Genomic DNA, 19,328 nt, shown 5'->3' on the forward strand with positions numbered 1-19,328 from the left:
TTGAGGGTATTCCCATAGTGAGATACAAAGTCTGATAACGTGAAAATTCCTTCCTACAATTTAATATGATTTCACATGACCCAGTCCTTCCTGTCTCGTCAGTTTCCTAAACAAATCTTTATTGAACACCTATTATATGCCAAACATTGGTCCATGCTTGAAGGGGTAACATAGCAAAGAACAAAATTAACAGAAATTCTTATTCTTAAGAAGCTTTATTGAAGTGGGATACAGGAAAAAATAAAATACTGAAGAACAGTATAGCATATTAAAGAGTTATAGCTGCTATAGAGAAAACTGGTACAAACAGACTTGTTTTTAAATAGGGTAGTGAAATAAGACCTCACGGAGAAGGAAATGTTCTGCAAAGACTGAGAAAAGGTGAGGGGAAACTCAATGTGGCATTAGGGAAAGAGCATCTGAAGCAAAGGCGATATCATATGCAAAGACTCCCTAGGCCAGACTGTCTCAAGGAATAGTGTAGTTCAAATGTGCAGCTAAGGCTGGGTATGGTCTAGCACACCTGTAGTCCAAGCATTCAAGAGGCCAATGCTGGAAACTGGTCCACATAATGAGTTCCAGGCTAGCCAAGGATACCTGGAGGACCCTGTTTCAAGAAAGCCAAATAACTAAACAAACAAATAAATCCTACAGGACAGCTGAGTGTGATGACACATGCCTATAATCCCAGGACTCAATAGTCAAGAGGCAAGGAGGATCAGGAGTTCAAGGCCATCCTCTACTATCTAGCAAGTTCATGGTCATCTAGAGTTACATAAGATCCTGTCTCAAAACAAGCAACAAGAAAAAATAACTATAGGAAAAAATAGCAGGTACTAGCCATTAGCAGAGGAGTAAGTTAGGTAGGGTAACATATAGTAAGGCTCTGGTGAAGACCTTCACTTCACTCTGAGTCAGATAGAAAGCCGCTGCAGGATTTTAATCAGGGGACTGACTTGGGCTTTCAGAGTTGTTTTTGTCTGCTCCATTGAGAGTAGACTACAAGACATAGCAGGGTACCTACTACCAGTGGGCTGGAGGTTGGGCACAGGGTAATTACAAAGCCACCAACTCCAGCAAATGCACCAATAGATGAGAGGGAAGACTGTTCAGAGTAGTGAGAGCTGGTTAGAGTATTTTTGGTTGGTTTGTTTGTTTATTGAGACAAGGTCTCATTGTGTAGTCCTGGCTGTCCTGGAACTCACTATGTAGACAAAGCTGGCATCAAACTCAGAGACACTGGCCTTTCTCTGTCTCCCAAGTGCCGGAATTAAAGGTATACACTACAATACCCAGTCCTCTGATTGTATTTTGAGGGCAGAGGATTTGGAAAGCATTTTGAAGTGCAGTGTGAGGACAGGAGGGGAGTCAGGGATGCCGCCACAGTGTCTGGCCTGAGCTGTCATCAACTGCCAAAGTTTTGACAGAACAGGCTTGTTGTGATCTGGTAAATTTGGGAAGTGGCTTAAACATCTGAGACATGATGGTGTGGATTACACAGTGTGATGAGTTTTCTTGTGGATCACCTGGTGAAGGCTAAGCTCTAAGGAGGAAGGGCAAGAGAACATCCATTTTGTAGCATATCCATACCATCTTGGCTCTTTGATTAAGGACTAACCTAGATGTGACAGGACTCTGCAGATACTAATTAAAGTCCTGATTAACTGACTTTAAAATAGGGAGATTGTCCTCAAGGGCCTGGTCTAATCAGGCAAGTCCTTAACATGCCATTGGTCTCTGGGACCCCAAAAGGCAGCTGTGCCTACAATTGTTCTTTCTTCATGAACTGGCTGCAGATAAGTGGTTCCTTTCTGCCCACAGTCCTGATGGCCTACCCTAAGGAATTTGGACTTGCTTAGCCTGCCTCCATGGTCACAAAAGCTAATTCTAAGTAATGAATCTACACAGAGAAACAGAAATAGAGACAGAGAGATCTGTCTTGCCAGCTCTGCTTTGCTAAGCTCTGACTAACACTGGCAGTTAGATATGTTAACACAAAATTCAGGAGAAAGGTCTAGAATGGAGGTACAATTTCATCACAAAGATGGTACTAGAGACTGAATTAGACCCCCAAAGAGAGAGGATGTGAAAGGCGAAGGTGGGAGATCCAAGCTTGGGCAGGGGGACTCTAACATTAGAGCATCTGGGAAGAGAGGAAGAAGCAACAGAGAAGACTCAGAAAGAGCAGCTCCCTCTGTTTTCCTGAGCCACCTCAGCCATGCAGGCCCTCCTCTGCCATCTCAAGACCTCACCCTAGTTCTACCCTCAGCCTGGGAAGGCCTTTTCCCAGATCTCTGTGTGGCAGGTCCCTTCTCTGTAAGCAAGAGGTCTTATGGACCACTCTGGCTGAAGTGCCCACCTCACACCCCAGTCCCTCTCTAGCCCATTGATTTATTTTCTTTAGAGACTTTGCAATGATCAACTCTTTTCTTTAATCTACTTCCATGTTTATTATTGGCTTCATCTCCATCCCTCTGAATCTAAACTGTGTGAGGCAGGAACTCAGACTGGAGCCTCATCACTTACAAGAACATACAAGAGGCAAGGCTCTCAATTAGCCATGAAGAACTTTCATGAGACATGAAGAACATGGAGTCCTCAATCGGTAGAGGCAGCACCACAAGCCCACATACTGGTGTGAGGTGGGAACTGGAGCCCAGCCCCACTGACTGGGGGTACACTCAGATTACATATGAATCCAGATTTGTTAAATTAGAAAACTAGAGAGTTTATACATTTCTTTGCCTCTGTCTCTATTAGGATTATCATGGTTTTCAAGAGCCTTGGGCATTTCATGGGCTCGGTCCTCTATTTAACACACACACACACACACACACACACACACACACACATACACACACAGTTGGCATAACTAAAAAATATCAATAGTAAAAATTAAAACATTTTCTTTGTCCTGAAAGTTATTTTATTTTTTTAATTATTTTATTTTATTTTAAAATAAATCCAAACATTTAGCAGGTCCCTAAAAGTGTTGTGGGCTTTAGATACCATTCCCATTGACTCTAAGGAATGTGTCAGCCCTGACCTGAATACAAGTTTCCTGTGGACAAGGACTTGATTTCTGTGTTTGTGATATCTGAAAAATGCTGGCCCAGAGTAGGCTTTCAGTAATGTTTGTTCATCTGGACAGAGAACACTGAAGTGAAAACACTGCTTATTTGACTCCTAAATCTTTGCCATTTATGCGGATGGTAGTACGAAGTCACCACTGTATCAAGAGCAGAGATCACTTGCCTTCTCTCCATATGCAGCCTCATATCTTGCACAAGCTTGTTGGGAAACATCTGGGCCTTTGAATTTCTGGATTCTCACAAGCAGCTGGCGCTGGGCATACACCAACAGTGGGGTCACTTGTTCAGTATACCTCTCACTAGGCAGGGCAAAGAACACACTGAAAAGTGAACAGGAGCTGAAAAGCATTCCCCTACCCATGAAGGCTGGTGCCTTTCCGTTTCAGTCAGACTCACTGTGAAATTATGTTGAACTGGATGGCAAGTGACGTCAGTGTTTCCCATTTTTCCACTTGGTATAAAACCTCTAGAGACTTTAATACAAAATCATGGATCCATTTCAAATCAACCACATTAATGTCATCCAAAGGATGCTCGAAAATAAGGCTGGAGCCACCGTTTTCCTGTCTGATATTCCCGTAACAGCTTGGAACGCTGAACTCGCCTTTGTCGTCTATGGACTGTAATAGACAAAATGTGTAATTTCATATTTTGCCACATATTTTTCTGATAAATGTGATCATGTAAATGAGAAGGAACTGAACAAAAAAGAAAAATTAATATGTTATGCAACTCAAAGCTTCATAACTTGAGATGGTGTTATGAAATAAAGTTTTTTTGATGATGAAAATGTGCTGTAATTGTGTTGTTCATTGTAATTTAATATCACCAGCAGACACACGTGGCTGCTGAATACTTGAAATGAGAATTGTGCAACTGAGGTTTTAACTTTCTGGGTTTTAATCATTTCACATTTTTTAAATTTATTGTTTTATTATTTTTTATGTACATGAGTGTTTTGCCTGTGTGTATATAAGTGCACCCATGCATGCAATGCCTGCAGAGGCCAGAAGAGCACATCAAATCCCCTGGAACTTGAGTTACAGGCAGTTGTTAGTCACCCTGTTGGTGTTGGGAACTGAACTCAGGTCCTCTGAAAGAGCAGCCAATGCTCTTAACTGCTGAGCCACCTCTCCGGTCCCCCATTTTACATTTTAACTTACGGTTAATATTTATTAGATAGCAAGGGTTGTGGTTGTGCTTCTAAATATATATTCACCATTGATTTAAGTAAGGATATTAAGCCAGTATGACAAAGCTTTAGGAGAAAAAATTTACTGTAGACAATAATACTTTCCCTAATATGTTGGTTCCATTCACTAGCTTTTAGAATATTATGTTCGATTCCTTAATTCAAAAGTCAATTCTATGGAAGAACTCTTCCAGAGGTCTTATTTTTGGCCCAATTTAACAATTACTATTTTAACTATAATTCTGCTCATTTTCCATGAGACCAGATGCATTTGTGTATTCCTCTGAAAATTCTCGAGGCAAAGCAAAACTTCTGGGGTCTATCTAAGGGCCAGGCTACGGTGCAAAGCAATCAACTGGAGTCTATCCACTTCTATCCTGCCAATTCCATTAAGAGTAGCCCATGCACCAATGAGGGAAGGTATTAACAGAAGCAGAGGCTAAGCACTACTCACTCATACCCCAAGTGAGATGATCTTGGAAGCCATCTGGCTATGAATCGTTAGATAAGCAAAGAGCAGCTGTAGCAGTCGCTGGCTATGTGATGCTGCCTCCTATCCATAGTGCCTAGTTTATGAAACATGCTCAAAACTTCGTGTTATTTGAGTAATGAGCTATATTCCTAACCCATCGATTCCATGGTGGCTTCTCCAACATTTCCTTTACCTCAGGTTTCCAAGAGGGGGCGCTCAGTCTTCACCCTCCTCTTTGGTGAGTATGGAAGAAATCAGATCTAGCTCACCCAGCCCTACCTGGCCATGCTTATGTATAATGTCAGGTACTAGGTTCATTTCTAGGATGAAAGATAAGGATGTCCTCTGTCACAAACATATCTTCCAATAAAGAGTTCATCAACGACAAATCTAGGACCGTATCTCCAGATATCTTATTTAGTACTCATGTATCCATTTATTCCAACCCAGTAGAAAGTGGGGTGGAAGGCATTACCTGTTGACTTTCTATGTTTACTAACATTACCAGGCTATACTGAGAAATAAGCAGAACTCAGGATTGAAATACCGTTTGGGGAGTAGGGCATGTCATGGCCTAACGCTCAAATTTTAAAGAGTTAGTTATGTGCCATGTATAATTCCTATGTTTTTACATTAAAGGCAATTTCTAGCAGTTGAAATCACAGAGAAAGTAATGAGACCCTGTACACCTACAGTGAGCTTCAATAACTATCAACAAGCCCTCAAAGGACTTACACATTTATCTCACTATTTTGAATTACATCTCAGAAATTATACTAATTGGTCCACAAATACTTTAGTATAATCCCTAAGACATACAGAATTCATTTTACAAAAACATAACCACAGTATTGTAATCCTCCCTTAAAAATGAGCAAAAAATTGTTCTTGGGAGATAGTTCAGTGGGCTTGTCACTCAATAGTGAAGACTTAAAAGTTCAAATCCCAGGCCAGGCGTGGTGGTGCATGCCTTTAATCCCAGCACTTGGGAAGCAGAGGCAGGCGGATATCTCTGAGTTCAAAGCCAGCCAGGTCTACATAGTGAGTTCCAGGACAGTTGGAGCTACAGGGAGACCCTGTCTCAAAAAGACAAAAAAAAAAAGAAAAAAGAAGAAGAATAAAAAAGTTCAAATCCCTAGAACCCACAACCACAAGGTGTAGGAGCACACACTGTAATCCTACTGCCCCCACTCCAAGATTGGAGGTGGAGACAGACTCCAGGAGCACATGGGCCAGTTGGCCTGGTGAACACAGCCCAGTGCCAAACAAAGACACCATGTATCGAGGTGTAGGTAAGGATCAACACTCAAAGTTTCCTCTGACCTTGACATGCGCGCTATGCTCATACATGACTGTACATACACACATCACACACATATCATACACACACCATACAAATTAGCCAAAAATTCCTTAAAGATCATTCTTGAATATTCACACTGAAAAATGTCCAGTGTCTTAAAATGAGATCTACACAAGGCCCACACACTGCAACTGGTTATAGCACTTAAGTCTTTGTTCATCTATAGACTTCATCTCCTCTCTTAAAAATTTCATTTTGTTGTTGTGGAAGAAACCAGGTTGTTTCCTGCAAAGTTCCCATGGGCTTGATTTTGCTGATTATACTCCTAAGGTTTTGTTTAAAATGTTCCTCTGTTGACACATTTTATGTAAATTGTGAGATCTGAATGATTGATCTGATTAGAATTTGATTTATTTTTTTCTGGCAAGTACACTCCAAGATCTTTTCTTCATTTACTATCTGAATACTTCCATCTAAAAAGTTTCTCCTCACAGTTAATATAGCCAGGATAACCCCCATAGGACCATTTTACCTTTAGTGAGAGATGGTATTTAAAGGCCATGCTCTGGGGGCTGGAGAGATGGCTCTGTGCTTAAGAGCACTGGCTACTCTTGCAGAGGACCTGGGTTCAATTCCCAGCATACACATGGCTGCTAAAAACCATCCTTAACTTCCCAGGGAATCCGATACCTCCTTCCGATCTCCTTGGCCATTGCACAACACAGGTGCATGTACATACATGCAGGCATAACACTCATACATATCAAATAAAAACAATAAATATTAAAAAATAAATCTTTAAAAAAAGAGATACTATGATCTGGGTGTTTGATGCTCACTTACTGCTGAGCCCTTTTAACTGAGTTGGCTCTCTTGTCACTATTTTCTTCAACCTTATACATGGTTCTGTCTTTGGATTCTCCATTTATGCCACTTACGTGTTTCCTTCTTCATGCCGATATCATACTTTCCCAATTATTAAAGCCTTAATAAGCCTTGAATCAGGCAATGAGTCCTGAAAGTATTTTTTCCTTTCAGAGATTTCCTGGGTGGTGGGGAATTCACCTTTATTTGCATATACTTACAAATTTTGGAAAGAACTGACAACTTTTAAGAAAATGCTTTGGAGATTTTCATTGGGATTACAATGGATTAATAGGTCAAGGTGGGAATAATTGGTACTGTCTTCCTGCCCACAAACATGACATGTCTCTTCATTTCCTTAGGTCTTCTTAAATATATCTGTAATATATTGTAGCTTTCAATATAGAAATCTTGTTCAAGTAGACAGAAACTTTGTTATTTACATTGTCCATTTCTTGCATTGTGGCTAGTGTTGCAATAAACATGGGAGTGCATATGTCCCTTTGATACATTTTTTGATATTTTACATATATCTACAAATATATATATATATCTCAACTCATTTGGGCTTTCTATGGAGTTCCATATATATTTGGTTACTAACTCCTTGACAGATGTATAATTTGCAAATATTTTCTCCAAACCTATAGCTTCTCTCTTTCTAAAAAATTTTTATTTATTATTTTTACTTTACGTGTATGACTATATTGCCTGCATGTATGTAAGTGCACCTGTGTCATGCAATGCCTGCAGAAGTAAGAAGAGGGTGTCCAATTTCCCCAGAAATGGAGTTATGGACAGTTGTTAGCCGCCATGTGGATGTTGGAAATCAAATCAGATTCTCTGAAAGAGCAGCCAGTGCTCTTAACCACTGAGCCATCTCTCCAGCCTTTACTCTTTTTTTAACATGTGTATGTGTGGTGTGTGTGGGTGCACATGTGAGTGTGGTACATGTGTGTGCATGTGTACCTGAAAGGCTGAGGTTGATATCAGGTGTCTTCCCCAGTCGCTCTCCACCTTATACACTGAGGCAGGGTCTCTTGCTGACACAGAGCTTACCATTGCAGCTAATCTGGCTACTTGGCTTGCTCCAGGGATTGCCTGTCTCCATCTCCTCTTTGATGAGATTACAGGCAGACAGCCATGCCTGCCCAGTTCTGGGGATTGAAATTCTGGTCCTTAATACTTGTGTGGCAAGCTCTTTACTTACTATGCCATCTTCCCAGCTCTAGGCTGTCTCAATTCTGCTGATTGTTTCCTTTGTTGTGCAGGACCTTTTTAGTTTGGTATGACTCTACTGACTACAGCTTTAATAATCCTTGAAATCAGGTCGTGGATCCTGTAAACTTACCTATTTTCACTTTTGTTTCCTTTCCCACCACAAGGTCAGAAAGTTTCCCCTGTGATCTTTCTACCTTTTTGTGTTTGATGTTTTTAATTATGTATCTTTTCCCGCATTTTTATTTTGAATCTTTTGCTTCTTAATGTTCAAAAATATTTCTCTCCTGGACAAATATGCATATCTTTGTTTTTCCCCAAACATCTATGACTTCAACTGGGGTATTTAGCCAACTTTTGTTTAATGTAGCTATGATTGAGTTAGTTTTAATGCTTGCTATTTAATTTCTATTTGTCCTTTGTACATTTTATTTTGCTGCTCCTTTTCCCCTTTTCTTTTAAGTTGACTGACTTAAGACTAACATTTAGCCTTATTCTTTATTAGCTTTTAGACATATCTCTTTTTGTTGCTGCCATTACTGCAGGGACCACTGTATATATCCTTAACTTAGCATATTCCACTCACAGCTGATATTTATGCCTCAATATGAAGTGCACAAAACTCACAATAGTTTAATTTTATTTATATACTGTCTTTCATGATATTGTTGTTAGATATTTTCCTCCAGAAATATTCTAAATCTTATGGCTCAATATATTTAGATGAGCCATAATCTAAATGAGCTTACTAATTTTCAATATGTTTATGTTATTGAATACTGTATTGTTTCGATTTTATTCCCATAACTTAAACCATGGTATGGAAGATTTTAAGTAGCTACAAATCTTAGCACCTAGAGCACTAAAAGAGGGACAGATTTAAAAAAGAATAGGGATAAACTGAGAAGCCCTGTCACGCCTTTGGAATTCATTTCTTTATTTGTCAGAAAGACTACCGTGTTCACTAAATGCACCACGGTTAATAGAGAAGACAGAACTCAGTCAGTGCTGCTGCTTCTTTCCTTCAAACAATCTGAGTTTTCAGGCTAAGATATTTTTAATTAACATTAATGCAAGTTATAGGCGTGAACAGAATAATAAGAAGAAGCGAATGAAAAACAGACAAACCAAATGGGAACTCAAGAAGAATATCAATTTCTATTTATCCCAAGCTGTGTGACGAAAAGTATTTTTAAATTGAATACAATAAAAATAATTACCAAAATGCCCTTACCTTAATAGAATTGGTATTTTGTAGCTTTATTAACATGTCAATAAGTAATTCTGCTCCCAAGTTGAACGGTAAAACAGAGGCGCATAGGAAACCATCCTGGCTAATAGGAAATGTTTTGTAAATATCCACTGCCTGCTTTAGCAGTATCTGCAGCTCCTGAGTGAAGTTCCAGAAGACTCTGGAGCAGTTCTGGAGCAGAGTCCAGTACCCACCACGGTGAGCAAGAACCTACGACAGACACGGCAGTCAGCACCCCAAAGTTCCAGAAATTACACATCTGGAAAACATGTTTTTTCTGAAAACATGTATGTCAATGATAAAATTATCTAACAGCATTTGTTGTGTGCTAGACACTGTGACAAGATACTTAAGAGCATCATTCATGAATCCACCAGACCTGGGAGGCACACACACGTTAACCCTTTAGCAATGAGGAAGTAAAGCCTTGGTTAACTCTCCCATGGTCATCAACCTACTAAGTGGGAAAGCACAGTTTGTACACTGATGTGGAAAGAACCACAAAATCCCATTGCTCGAGGTGCTGAGCATGCGGCAGTGAGCAAGGATGCTAGTTTGTCTTTGTGCTGCTTATTGTAAAAGAAGACCACCAGCTATAGAAAGGCAAAGAGGGGAGTTCAGGGAATAATAAATTTTATTTTAAAAAATAAAGAAGTCAGAACAAGGCAAGGAGTGAGAGAACCTGCTAGTTTAGGGTCAGGAAGGAAGTCCTTTCTGAGGAAGTGGCATGTGTGCAGGTACCTGAGTGAATCATATGAAGGCCAACGGTGGGGGGGGGGGGACCAGGAGAAGGCCAACACTGGAGACTGGAACGGTGGAACACCAAGCATGAAGAATGGCGGTAGGAACTGGGGGCTGGAGAGGAAGCAGATTTAGTGCTTTTGAGATGGGAGTGGGTGGGGGAGAGAGCAAGAAGAACTGGTTCCACAGAGTAGAGCTGAGCTTTCTCAAAGCCCTAATGCCAATAAATGGAGCCAAAGACTGGATGTTCATGGTCAAAGGGGATGAGAGGAGTTTACTTGACATTTTGTAAAATTATTCTGTCCACAGAGAAAACCTGGGTGTTCTTTTCCTGTCTAGGTCCTGTTACCTCTTAAGATACTTTAAGTATATGCTCTTCCTCCTATGAGAAAGAAGAAACTAATGACTTTGTGGCTAATAATTCTGATCCTGGGTTTAACAATCTGTGACTTCCTATGTCAAAAGCATACAAGACGGCTGCAGAGATGGGTCAGTGGGTAAGAACACTTGATACATAAACATGAGGACATGAGTTCAAATCCATAGCACTCACATAAATAGCCAGGTGTGGCCAAGTGTGCACCTGTAACCTAAGCATTAGTGTAGTTTCAGAGACTGGAGGGTTGCTAGGACTTGCCTGGTGGCAGCGTAGCTCCAGTTTCAGTGAGAGACTCTGTCTCAAGGTAATAAAGCAGAGAAAGGTAGAGCAGGACACCTAGTGTCTTCCTCTGAGCTCTGCATGTACACAACTGCACACACATGTACACATAACACACACACACACACACACTCAGAAAAAGACAGAGACAGAAAAAGAAAGAGGAGAGAAAGCACTGACAAGAAGATACATATAAGTGATTGATGGGCTCAGGAGGTTTGGGCCACAGCAGAGCTTTCTATAGCTTGCAAAGGTCTTCCCTTGTGCTAGAGGAAAGAGGGATGGTTATGGTACCCAAGGAGTCATTGAGACTCCAGAGAAGAATCTGTGGTGAGAGAATCCAACATCCCACTTGTATCAGGAAAGCAATCAATGAACATGCCTGGTTACAGGATCTTCAAGAGTGGTAACACCTTGAAGTGTACCCACCGAGGTTCTAGGTACAAAGATAACAGGTATAACTAAAGAAGCACAGGCCCTTGACCCAGCAGCTGGACAACACACAAGAATTCAGAATCATGAAGGGAAAACCTCAAATTTGGCTGAGGAAGACCTAACAAGATGAGGTCTCAATATAACTAAAACTACGTATAGTGAGTGAAGGAATCTTAAAAGCCCAAGCTTATGGGCTCAAGTTCCTATCTTCTGCATGAGTGAATGAAAAGGATCACATTACCATCGCTCTCTTGCAACATGAGAAGATTTGCATAAAATGATCCAGTCCCCAATTTAGTGCTCGATCCTTCTCTCTGTTGTTACCACCATCTAATTGAGATTCTGATTCATAAAGTGTGTGTGTTTTTGTCTTGGACATACTGTCTTCATTTTTGTAATTCCAAAATGCAGGAAACTCTTCAGAATCTACATTACAAAAATAAAACACATTATTAAAAACACAGTTATGTTCCAACAAACACAGGTGGTCAGGATCAAATGACAGCCAATGCCACATGAACTAAAAGAACAGGACAGCCTGTGATACATGAACCAGTGTGGTGGTCTGAATGAGAATGTCTTTCATAGGATAAAATGTTTGAGCACTTGGTCCCCAGTTGGTGGAGCTGTTGGGAGGTCATGGAATCTCTGGGAGGTGTGGTCTTGCTGGAGGAAGCATGTCATTGTGGGGTGCGTTTTGAGAGTCCACAGCCTCACCCCACTTCCAGTTCATGCTCTTGTCTCTGTGTTTGTGGCTGAAGGTGTGTGCTCTCAGCTTCCTGCTCCCTCCTCTGTGCTGCTGCTTACTGCCATGCCTTTCCACCATGATGGACTCTTATCTCTCTAGAACTGTTAGCCAAAATAAATTCTTCCTTCCAGAAGTCATTTTGGTCATGGTGTTTCATCACAGCAGCAGAAAAGTGACTAATACACCAGGGGAAGTCTTCAGAGAAGGGGGTGATTAAGAAGTACAGGACAAGCATGGTTTAGCCATTTAGGAAAACCTGGAGTAAAACATTTCAGGCTAAGATGGAAACAAAGGGAACAACGCAGTGAGAAGAATGACCTGTTTGGGAGAAGCAGTGACAGGATCCCTGTTCTGCAACTTCCAAGAAGGCCATCCCCAGGACCCAGGCACTAGCAGGTGCATAGCCCCTGGTCACCCATCTTTCTACTAGGATGATAGCAACCCAGAAGTGTTTCACCTGCCACACACTCCCTCATCTATCTGTGACTAAATAGCAGTTCTTGAGTCTTCAGTATCATAGCGGGTTATAGCCAGAGGCAAGCTACCTAGTTCAATCTATATAAAAAATACAGATTTTATGTCTATGGAATTTACTTTCAGTAATTGTAATATGCATAGCATGATGCTTAAGTACCAGATCTATACCTAGAAGAGTTAGAATCAAGTCAAATACCTCAGCGATGAATCAGCACTACTGGGGCAGTGAATGAGCCTTCTGAGAACCCTGATCAGCAAGAAGTTACATTGTTCTAAAATACCAGTACTGAAAATTTGAATACAGGGGCTAGAGACATGGCTCAGCAGTTAAGAGTACTGGCTGCTCTTGCCAAGGACCTGGGTTCCATTCTCAGCACCCACATGGTGGCAAACAACTGTCCTGCATGACATGGATGTACCTACCTACAGGCAAGGAATACATCCATACACATAAAGTAAAATAATAAATAAAATATTTTCAAAAGAAAATTCTTTAAAAGAGGAAAATATGAATACATGAATTTTTAATAGCTTAAAATATAAGAAATGCCATTTTCATCATGAAATGAGTGGTGATCAAGATAAGAAAACTTGTTGGTTAAGAATAGAATCCAGGGCTGCAGAGATGGCTCAGAAGTTAAGAGCACAGGCTGTTCTTAAAGAGGACCCAGGTTCGATTCCCAGAGGAGGCTAACAACCCACATGGAGGCTAACTGTCCCTCACTCCAGTTCCAGGAGATCTGATGCCTTCTTCCAACCTCTGTGAGCACTGCACAACATAGGTGTACTTACACACATGCAAGCAATATACTCATACATGTAAAATAAAAATCATAAATAATATTTTTTAAAATTAAAAGAATAGTACCCAGGCTCTGTCATCTTCACAAGAAAGAGTCATGTGTAAAAACAGTCAAATTATGCAGACAATAGTCAACACAACATGCAAATGGAGAGACCAGTCTGCCTGCATGTCTCCACCATCCAGTCTCCAGGCACCAGACCACAGAACAGCTCTTCCTGGTCCTGCCAGCAGAAATTATTTCATTCACTTTGGAGCAAGCATTCATGGAAGGTGCAAGTTGGTGATTACAGGGCATCAGTGGACTGGCCTGAATTCAAACTCAGCTCTTATGACTATTTTTGTGCCTGGTAATATCAGTACATCTGTTTGAAAAGAGATTTCTACTAAAATATCACATCTGGGGCTGGAGAGATGGCTCAGCAGATAAGAACACTCTTCTTGCAGAAGACCCAGGTTCGAATCCAAGCACCCACATGGCAACTAACAACTGTCTGTCCGTAACTCCAGTTCCAGGAGATCCGACAGTCTCTTCTGTCCTCCACAGGCATTGCATGACACAGGTGCACTTACCTATATGCAGGCAATACATGCATACACATAAAATAAAAATAATAAATAAAATATTTTTTAAAATAAAGTAAAATAAAATATCACACCCGCTAGCAATCTTAAACCACTACAGGTTACTAATATTAAATAAAAGAGCATTATATTTACAGAGCAGTCTAAATTTATGGTGGAATGTAAAATACTTAATTATTAAAACAGACCAAAGCAAACAGTTTCCTATAAAACATCATAACTCAACAACATAACTAAATTGCTGGGTTTTTGAAAAACAGCATGTGTATTTCTATCCATGGTGTGTGTGTGTGTGTGTGTGTGTGTGTGTGTGTGTGTGTGTATGTGTGTATGTGTGTGTGCATGTGCATGCACACGTTGTGTGTACGTACGTGTGGGGTGTGTGTGTATGTGCGTGTGTGTGTGTGTGTGCATGTGTGCCATGTTAGTGAATAAAACCTTGAGGCAATTAATAGAATAGTTCATCAGCATATTTCCTTTACCTGTTGGTAAGTGTGGCCTTTTTCTTTTAGCTGCCATGATGGCATCCAGCATTGCATTATAACTGTCTGCTGTCAGTTTTGTCGTTGGCAACACTGTTCCAGAATGATATAGTGAGAATAAGTTAGGGTCACAGGATCGGAAACTGCAAAGGGGGAAAAGCACATGAAATAGCAATATAAGCAAAACCAAATTAAGTCTTTTAAATACAACGTACTTTTATTCTTAAACGTTTGTGGTTCTCTCAAATTTTAGACCATGTTATTTTAGCAGATATTCTAGTTTTCCGTCAACTGCTGTGACAAAACACTCAGACCAATACCAGCTTGGGGAGGAAAGGGTTTATTTTATCCTACATCTCCTGGGTCATAGTCCATCACTGAGGAAGCTCAAGGTAGGAACTCAGAGCAGGAACCTGGAGGCAAGAGCTAAAGTACAGATTACAGAGGAATTCTGCTTACTGGCTTGTTCCTCTGGCCCAAGCTCAGGCTGCTTTCTTATACAATACAGAACAGCCTGCCCACGGGCGGCACCACCCAGAGTGGGCTGGGCCCTTCCACATCACTCAACCATCAAGAAAATACCCCACAGATATGGCCACAGGCCAATCCAATGGAGGCAGTTCCCCAGTTTACTCCCTCTACTCACATATGTCAAGTTGACAACTAAAGCTGTCCAACACAGCAGATAATCAAATCCCAACATTTTCCCATTAACTTCTGAAATTATATAATGTAACTTTGCTCCTAGGAGATTCAACATTAATATCTCTTTCTCTGAAAAGTATCCTTGGAAATGAAAATGAAGGGGCTCTAAAACAATAATTTATGTCAACTTAAAGCCACCTTGGGCTAGATATAGTACAGTGGTAGACCACTTGCCCGGCATGTGTAAGACCCTGGGTAATAATCCCCAGAACTGAAAAAATAAAGCTGAGAATGCTGTGAGGCACCTCTCTTGACATTTTGTGCGGGTGTCAGGAAGTCACAGTATCTATATTTGAGTGTGGACTTTCCAGCACAGCTGTAAATGGGGGGGAGCACCCACTCTTCTGTAAATAAACCCCCACCCTATGCTCTGTTAGGAAACCCAATAGACTCACTAAGATTAAAAGAAAAAGAACAGAGCTAATGGAAACCTTCATTATTCCACCAAAGTTGACACCATGTTGGCAAATCCTTTGGTCTTTGTCCACCCTTAAACCTCATTGTATATATTTCTTTATGTAACCTGCTTCAAGTTATTTCTGGAAAAATGTGTTAAAATTGCCTCTTTGGGAATAATAAAAAAATAATAAAAAGTAAAATAAAAAATAAAATAAAAATAAAATCATATGATTTAAACACAACTCAGTGAAGATATCTCCTGTTTAAAACACTGTACCCATAATAACTATCATTCCTTTTTAAAAGTAAAGGCAGGGGGCTGGAGAGATGGCACAGGGGTTAAGAGCACTGGCTGCTCTTGCAAAGAACCTGAGTTCTATTCCCAGTGCCCACATGACAGCTAGCAATCATTGGTAATGCCAGTTCTGGGAGGTTGACACTCTCTTCTGGCCTCTGCAGGCATTGCGTGACATGGGTGTATTTACGTACATGCAGGCAAAACACTCATACATAAAAATAAATCAATAAATAAATAAATAATAAAAATGAAGTTTTAGCAATAAGTAATTTTTTTAAACATCAAACATTGAATACACATCAAAATTTTAATGAAATTAAAAGTAGCAGCAAGGTACCCCTGACACAACTTTGATCATAGTTTTACTGTGCTGGCCCCATACACAAATAGTGATGCATCATTAGAAAGCTCAAAGAAGACTTCTCAGTGCACAGAGTTTAACAAAATGTCTTCCTTTTCCCTGCCATTGCTCCATGAACAAGTCATTCTGCTATGTTGCCTGCTGCTTCTTTTTAGCCTGGAACTTACTTGAAGCCTCAATTAGCCTGAAAGTCTCCATCCCTCCACCCCAGCCTCAGTATCAGGATTATAGCATCATGCCCCGATGGCTAGCTGCTTCTTAAGCATAGATCTGCATTATTCCACAAAGAAATGGGTCTATGAAGAGTACTTTGTGTGAAAGTTACTCTCTCAGTAATTCTAACCAAATGTCTAGAGAAATAGAAGCAAGGACCAAGTTCGCCTTGGATTTTAACCTGCACTTGTTTTGCTTCATTGGATTATTGAAATAAGTATCCTCTTGATTTACAGCCCTAGATATTCTTTCCTCTATCCAATCCCTTTAGCATGCTGCTGCCAGGAAAATTTCTCATCCCGGCCATGCTCAAAACTCCTTAATAATCTCCTACTGTATATAACCAAACAGCTCAGATTTATTTTAGACTGAAGACCCTTCATTACCTGGGACTGACTTGCTCCTCTAAGTTCCACCACTCCTTTCATATACCCTAGATTCTAGGCAGGCTATTTGGGTTCTCATGCTATGTTTGCTATCTAGACTCTGGCTTATGCTAGCCCAATTACCTAGAATGCCTATTTCCTGGCTGGCCATTTCAAAACCTTGCCTATCCATTAACATACAGCCTACTTGTCCATCTCCATGACCTCCCCGCCCCAGTTAGGTCAACCCAGAGGAAAGCCACCAGGTAGAAACAAAGAAGACTTTACATATACTTGACCTTCTCCCATTAAGTATACTTATTCATGGGTATTTGTGATAGATACTACCAGATCTAATTTGCATATCCTGTCCCTCTTTGCATACTCTTGTCATCTAGCTCACTGTCCTTTATCTAAGAGGTACTTGGCAAGTTTCTTTCTGAGTGAGTGACTTCATATCACCTTTACAACAGTTACCTAGCAATTCATTGTATATACCTATCTTCCTATCTTCTATTTTTATCTGCCTCAGAACTTAACCAAAGGTACAGAATGAAAACTCAAAAATGACCGTTGAACCAGTGACATAATCTTCATATTTGAAAACCTGATTTCTGTTTATACAAGTTTCAAATATGTCTCTGAATGAAATACATGTTGGCATGTTGCCTACTAAATATCTATAGTTATTATATGGTTATTATATTATATAGTTATATTATAGTTATATATATTATATTATATAGTTATTATATAGTTAAATATCTATAGTTATTATATGGTGTTACCCTTGCACAGGAAGCTAGACTGATAAACATATTCAAACATACCCAAATCCACACTACGCAAGACATATACTGAGCACTTATTTGGGGAAGATACTGACAAAATAAGAAATACAATAGTGGCCAATATAACACAGACATTCTGTAAATCTTGCTAAGTTGTCACCAATATTGAAGCCTCTTGCATTCAAACATATAGTCCATGTTCATGAGGTTAATAAAGTCTTATTTAACAATAGCAGTACTCTACCTGACAATCCAATGTGAAGAGCTGAATTTCATCTTTGTGCACTCCCCTAGCTTCTGTAAAAACATGTGGAAGTGTGCACTTGCCAGGTAAAGGTTCATCTGAGCTCTCCAGGGGAGTTCTTCAAGAAATATGTGATGAAACCGCCTTCTTCTAACATAACTTAATATTATGGGATTCAAGTTATCTGCCAGGCTTTGATATGCCATTTTTCTAACATCAGCTCTCTTATTTCTGCCAAGAGAGAAAGAAGTTTTGAAGCTGTACAAAAACTTCTAAACATTTAATAAAGAACAATTCCAATTTGCACAAAAGACGTGAGGTCACTTGACTGTCCTCATGCAATTTTTTTGACTTATTTATCATTTCCTCATTGCTCAAAATGTGAAATAGTGTGGAAAAGAAGACATGAGGGTGGGCATCAGGGACAAAAACACTACTTATTTTCTTCAAGTCTCTCACGTTTCAGCTCAGGAAGCCTTGCTTCTCCATAACGGAAAAAACCACAGGGATTAGACAAATCACACAGTGTTCACACTCATCAGTTAACTTCAATATTAAGCAAGAAATTTTTTTCTCCATATTAGTTTTTAAGGGAAAAAATCAATGGAGCAAACTTTTGTCCAACATCAGACTCCAGAGGAAATAAAATTTTAGTCAAATATAGGTGAAATGAAAAAAAATCACAGTCCTTTTTCATTTAGCAGTTCAGATTCGGGCTTGATTTTGTTTTCATTTGGGGAGGGTTGTTTTTTTTGTTGTTGTTTTGTTTTTGTTTTTTGAGAGAGGATCTCATTGTATTATCCAGCTAGGCCTGACCTATTCATCCTTCATCCTCAACCTACTATGTGCCATAATAGTCCAAACTTTAAGTATAATGTTCAATATTTTAAAGTCATTCCTATCAAAATTCATAGTAGGGACTGGGGCAATGGCTCAGTCAGAAAAGTGTTTCCATGTAACCATGAGGACCCAAGTTTGGATTTCCGGCATCCATATAAAAAAAATCTGGATGGGACAGTGCATGCCTGTGAGATGGAGTGAGGAGGATCCCAGGCTTGCTAGTCAGCCACTCTAGCCGAATCAGTGAGCTCCAGGTTCAGTGCAAGATTGTCTCAAAAAATAGGTAGATGGTGATTAAAACAGAGACAACTGGTCAACATACAGAGAATAAGAGACTGCAGAGGGCTTATCTGTAAGTAGAACACATATATCAAACCTTGCCTCCCAAGGCTCAGGGATCATTGTGAAAGAGAAGGCAGAAGAGTGTTAGAGCCAGAGATGATGGGTGATCAAATGGAAATGGAGTTTTCCAGACTGCTGGGCAGTTGCTCATATGAAAACACACCAATGGGGACAAGATGCACAGGAACCATGTAAGCTCAAGCCAGGTAGAATCCCAGCATGGAAGTGAAGAGGTGTGTACGAGGCCCCAGCCCTATCTTAGGAACTACTGGCAATTGAAAGCTGCTGGGAGAGGGAGAGTCAGGTTTCTTTATGGGTGCTTCACTGGATAGGCTGACCAGGCTCCAGTGATGAACCCAGATTGAAGGGCATTTGGGGACATAGCTTTGACTTGATAGGCTTTTATATAGGTGGAGGTAGAGATAGAGATAGAGATAGAGGTATATATA

General features: G+C 40.2%; 1 protein-coding gene across 1 annotated transcript in view; it reads right to left on the minus strand.

The window, feature by feature from the left end:
• Cfap54 (cilia and flagella associated protein 54) overlaps positions 1-19,328 on the minus strand; it is a 372,605-nt gene that overhangs the window by 221,050 nt on the left and 132,227 nt on the right. Inside the window, exons 33-38 of the mRNA XM_029563104.1 lie at positions 17,698-17,928; positions 14,322-14,464; positions 11,469-11,653; positions 9,376-9,603; positions 3,489-3,712; positions 3,256-3,391 (exon numbers count right to left, since the gene is read on the minus strand). Coding sequence (XP_029418964.1) covers positions 3,256-3,391; positions 3,489-3,712; positions 9,376-9,603; positions 11,469-11,653; positions 14,322-14,464; positions 17,698-17,928 — 1,147 coding nt within the window. The remainder of the gene's footprint in view (positions 1-3,255; positions 3,392-3,488; positions 3,713-9,375; positions 9,604-11,468; positions 11,654-14,321; positions 14,465-17,697; positions 17,929-19,328) is intronic.

Source organism: Nannospalax galili, unplaced genomic scaffold (genome assembly GCF_000622305.1).
Source record: "Nannospalax galili isolate Female #2095 unplaced genomic scaffold, S.galili_v1.0 scaffold734, whole genome shotgun sequence".
Classification (NCBI taxonomy): Eukaryota; Metazoa; Chordata; class Mammalia; order Rodentia; family Spalacidae; genus Nannospalax; species Nannospalax galili.